The 4,221-nt window shown below is 33.7% G+C and overlaps 1 protein-coding gene across 1 annotated transcript; it reads left to right on the top strand.

The window, feature by feature from the left end:
• Window positions 1-2,260: 2,260 nt before the first annotated feature.
• LOC145086381 (UPF0481 protein At3g47200-like) lies at window positions 2,261-3,789 on the top strand. The gene is made up of 2 exons (XM_079024129.1): window positions 2,261-2,741; window positions 2,808-3,789. Exons 1-2 carry the CDS (start codon window positions 2,352-2,354, stop codon window positions 3,687-3,689), a joined length of 1,272 nt encoding a protein of 423 aa, XP_078880255.1. The 5' UTR covers window positions 2,261-2,351; the 3' UTR covers window positions 3,690-3,789.
• Window positions 3,790-4,221: the final 432 nt, after the last annotated feature.

Genomic DNA, 4,221 nt, shown 5'->3' on the forward strand with positions numbered 1-4,221 from the left:
ATCAACTTTTTAAAGGTTGGACCAAACTTACGAATTTAATCAAATCACAAGGACCATTTTTGTAATTTACTCTTTACCATATTTATTTGAAACTTCCATATCCTTTCAAATTTAAACCAATTATTAACAGCCACTCAAACGTATAGGGAAATTAGGGGTTAAAAAAAACAATACCAAAATAAGATCCTAGTCACTAAGATTGCGGATTTGATATGTCATGAACAATTAATCTTCACAATGGCGTTGGATGGGATCAAGACAACGGATCAGACACCAATAGATGATCATCGTGAATGAGGTTTCACACATCACATTATGAGGTTCGACCTTACAATACGATCTACAGAAAGCATATTCAATAATTATGCATACATAGAAAGGATCAAAAGTAAACACCTGAGAAGCCTATTACAAAATCAATCTACCAACATCAAACCTTATTCGGTTTCTTTTAAAGGCTTTTTTTGACTAATTGATGCCGCATGTTAAGAGTACTACCCTCTTCCTCATATCGAAATTCCCTTACTAGTCGGAAAAGGTAGTCTCCAACCGATTCGTTCAAGTCCATAAACTACCACTTCATGATACCCCCATTTTCGTCGTCAAATCTTAAAAATGCGTAACATAACCTCTTATAAGCTCTCAAGCTTATTAATTACTCCAAACACAACCTAAGTTTCACCATTGAAGAGTAATTGTCTACTTTGATGGCACTCGTACACAAGTCATTTAATAGTGCGAGTAGTTTTTATTTTTTGATGCGGTCCATTCTAAAAACCGCCTTACTAAATATTTATAGCATCAAAAAATAAAAGAATCACACTATAAAATAGCTTTGTTAGTGCGGTTTCCCAAAATCGCACCATTAAAACATTTTCTGATGCGGTTTTCCAAAACTACACCAAAATCATGTGGAAACCGCCCCAAAAAATAATTACAACCGCACTAAAAGAAATTCGCACTAAAAAATATTGAACCGCACCATTAATCTTTCCTCTAAAAATTTCATTCGGATTTTTTCATTTCGCGCTAGATCCCTCCAAATTTCGTTCAAAATTTTCATTAAATCTTCCCTCTTTTATATAAAGTTAGAGATGCAACTTCTTCAAATAATTATAGATTTGTCGATTCAATGCTTGAAAATGCATGTGAGGTATGTCCATTATTTATCATTTTTTCATTAACGACATTTGTGCCTTTGTTTTTCTCATATTAATTGTAAATTGATGTCCTATTTTAAGTTTTAATGATGTTTTCTCTTGTTTAGAATCTATTCATATGCATCTTTTTCCATGATATATCTCCAAAAAAGGATCCAAAGACTTATGATGTTTGTTTGAGTGTCTTTCAATCAATGGATATGGAGCTACTTTGTGCAAAGTGAGTTTTAAGATATTGAAAAAGAAATTGAAAACACCATCGATGAAATGTAATTTCCCAAGAACAGATGTTTAATTGGTAGAGAAAAAGAAATTGCAGAGATTGAAACCACCCCTTTTGGAGAAAAGAAATTACGATTAACCTTTGATTGAAAAATACTCGCCGAACATACCTAAATACAAGAAAATGAATCTTCATAAGTAGCGTGGTGTGCATCAATGGCGGACTTGTTAATTTGTGTGGTTTTAGCTAGCTATTTTTTGAGGTGGTTTTGGCTATTTTTTAGTGTGATTTTGGCTATTTTTTTAGGCGGTTTTGCCTAATTTTTGGTGCGATTTTGGCTATTTTTTGAGGCGGTTTTGAGTATTTTTTGGTGCGGTTTTGGAACCGCATCATTAAATAATGGTATTTTTTGATGCGATATTTTTTGGTGCGGTTCAATACCCTCATCATTTAATCATTTTAACCGCATCAACAAATGCTTTTTGTACTAGTGTGGTGAATCATTCACTTATTAGACTAGATTATTACAACATAGATATAATTTCTAAATCTTAAATAGTTAATATAAACATATAATGTACTTCACAGAAATTGTCCATACATCTTTGTTGGGTGTTAGTGGGGTCTTTATGTAAAACTATTGTCCATATATCTTTGTTGTGTGTTGGTGTGGTTCGATCTTTATTGTAAAAATTAATGTGATTTTTTTTAAATAAATTTTGAAAGATCGAACTTGCAAACAAAAAATTTGTGGTGAATAATTTGCAAAGCATTTTGTCATGATATAATAATAATAATAATAATAATAATAATAATAATAATAATAAAAAAGTTATCTTGCGATCCGCGAGTCTACATTGGCGACTAAGGTGGTTGACTCCGAATGAATCCAGTCATTTTTGTAATAACATTTTTATCAACTATCCTCTAAACTCTCGTTTAACTAACAACTTACAGCAGAAATCTTAATGAGAACTAGCGATGTGGAGGTTGGAGCAGGAGATAGCACTGGTCATACCGTCCAATTTCTACTTGATTGTAAAGAAAAAGGTCGGGATCTTGGCAATCTACGTCCCCCATCAATCTTCATGGTTCCTAGACTCTACCGAGATCTCAGTTCAAGATCTTTTACGCCTAGTCTTGTCTCTATTGGACCTCTTCACAGACGAGATAAAAATTTGCAAAAGTTTGAAGTTCAAAAAATGCCTTATTTACATTATTTATTGGATCTATCTACTTCCAACCCAGAGCAAACGTTACAAGAATGTGTGCAAAAGGTGAGTACGAAGATTGAACAAATAAAAGCATGCTATGAAGAGTCAACGACTTACAACGATGAGGAACTTGCTAGAATGATGGTAATAGATGCTTGTTTCATACTTTATTTCATTCATCTTCTTTCACAACATGATGGACCATTTCAGGGAAACTGGTCGATTGCTCCATTAACAGTTCGAGACCTGGTGTTGATAGAAAACCAAATCCCGTTTTTTGTTCTTAAAGACATCTTTGAATCTACTATTCTTCATTTTAAACCAAATACCTCTCTCACTAACCATATTAAAATACTTCTCCGCTATTACAACTTCTTTGGAGAATATATAATAACAAGCAATATCAGCGTTGAAACCACCGATCATGATCATATTCTTGGCTTTCTTCACAAATTTTTACAGCCTACACATGATTTCCCATCAGCATCTTATTCATATCCAAAGAGGCACTCCGCCTTGGAGCTCGATAGAGCTGGGGTAAACTTTAGGCCTAATGAAGACGTAAATTGGGCAATAGCCATGGAAATGAAATTACCAAGGTTTTCATGGTTCCCATGGTTTTGGTGTAAGCCTACTTTGAGGATGCCAAAACTGCATGTTCATGATAACACTGAGTTGATATTAAGGAACCTGATTATGTATGAGCAGGCTTGTCTACTTACTAGATACATTACAGCATATGCTTGGGCCATGGATATGCTAATCGATACTGCTGACGATGTTGCCAAGTTGATAAAGTCAGGGGTCCTGATAAACGATTGTGGCTCTAATGAGAATGCTGCTAATATGATAAACAGAATATGCCAAGATGTCGCTTTAGATGGGTTTTATTATCACCAAGAGTGGCAAGATCTGGATACCTACTATAATAGATACTGGCCCAATGCTGCTGCAGGGTTGAAGCGGACATATTTCAGTAGTCCATGGCATATGGTTGCTGTATTTGCTGGAATTATTTTGTTTATTCTTACCATAGTTCAGACAATCTTTACAATCAAGGCCGCAAATCCTATAATTGTAACTAAACATTAGATTTTTATTGTTAGCTTCTTGTTACATTGTTCACCCTTTGCATCAATGTTTTCGGTTTTCTTCTTTTGCTCTTTGTTTATAAGTCACCCATATTCAACAAGTATAAGTTTAATACATGTCGGGTTCAACATATAAGTCCATATTGTTGTTATTTTAGCATCCAATATTTCTTTTAGAAGTGCGTAGAAAAACTAAAATATATTATTGCAACATTATGCTTGAAATACATACTCAATTATAACATGAACTTTTTTATTTGGAAGCCGTTACTATATTCAGGTAAAGTTTCAAAATCTAATGCTAATCACATAATCTTAGTAATGGAATGATGTATAATTCCATTGTTTGTTGTATTGTAGTCCTAGGGGCTATTTCATAACCTTTGAATGGAGCTATTCTAACCTTTCAATGGGTTGATAGTCAACGTTTTTAATACAACCTCTAAAGGAATTAAAAGTCTCCGAACGACCCCTTAATGTCAAAACCATTAAAATGAAATGATTTAGGTGAAGATGAAATGGTTTACTGTTAG

Source organism: Lactuca serriola, chromosome 2 (assembly GCF_051521515.1).
Source record: "Lactuca serriola cultivar US96UC23 chromosome 2, Lser_US96UC23_V15, whole genome shotgun sequence".
In the NCBI taxonomy this organism is placed as follows: Eukaryota; Viridiplantae; Streptophyta; class Magnoliopsida; order Asterales; family Asteraceae; genus Lactuca; species Lactuca serriola.

Excerpts from the sequence above, each read along its gene's own strand:
- LOC145086381 (XM_079024129.1), top strand. The coding sequence starts at position 2,352 with ATGAGAACTAGCGATGTGGAGGTTGGAGCAGGAGATAGCACTGGTCAT. Across the intron at positions 2,742-2,807 it reads AGGAACTTGCTAGAATGATG|GGAAACTGGTCGATTGCTCC; the intron begins GTAATAGATGCT and ends GGACCATTTCAG.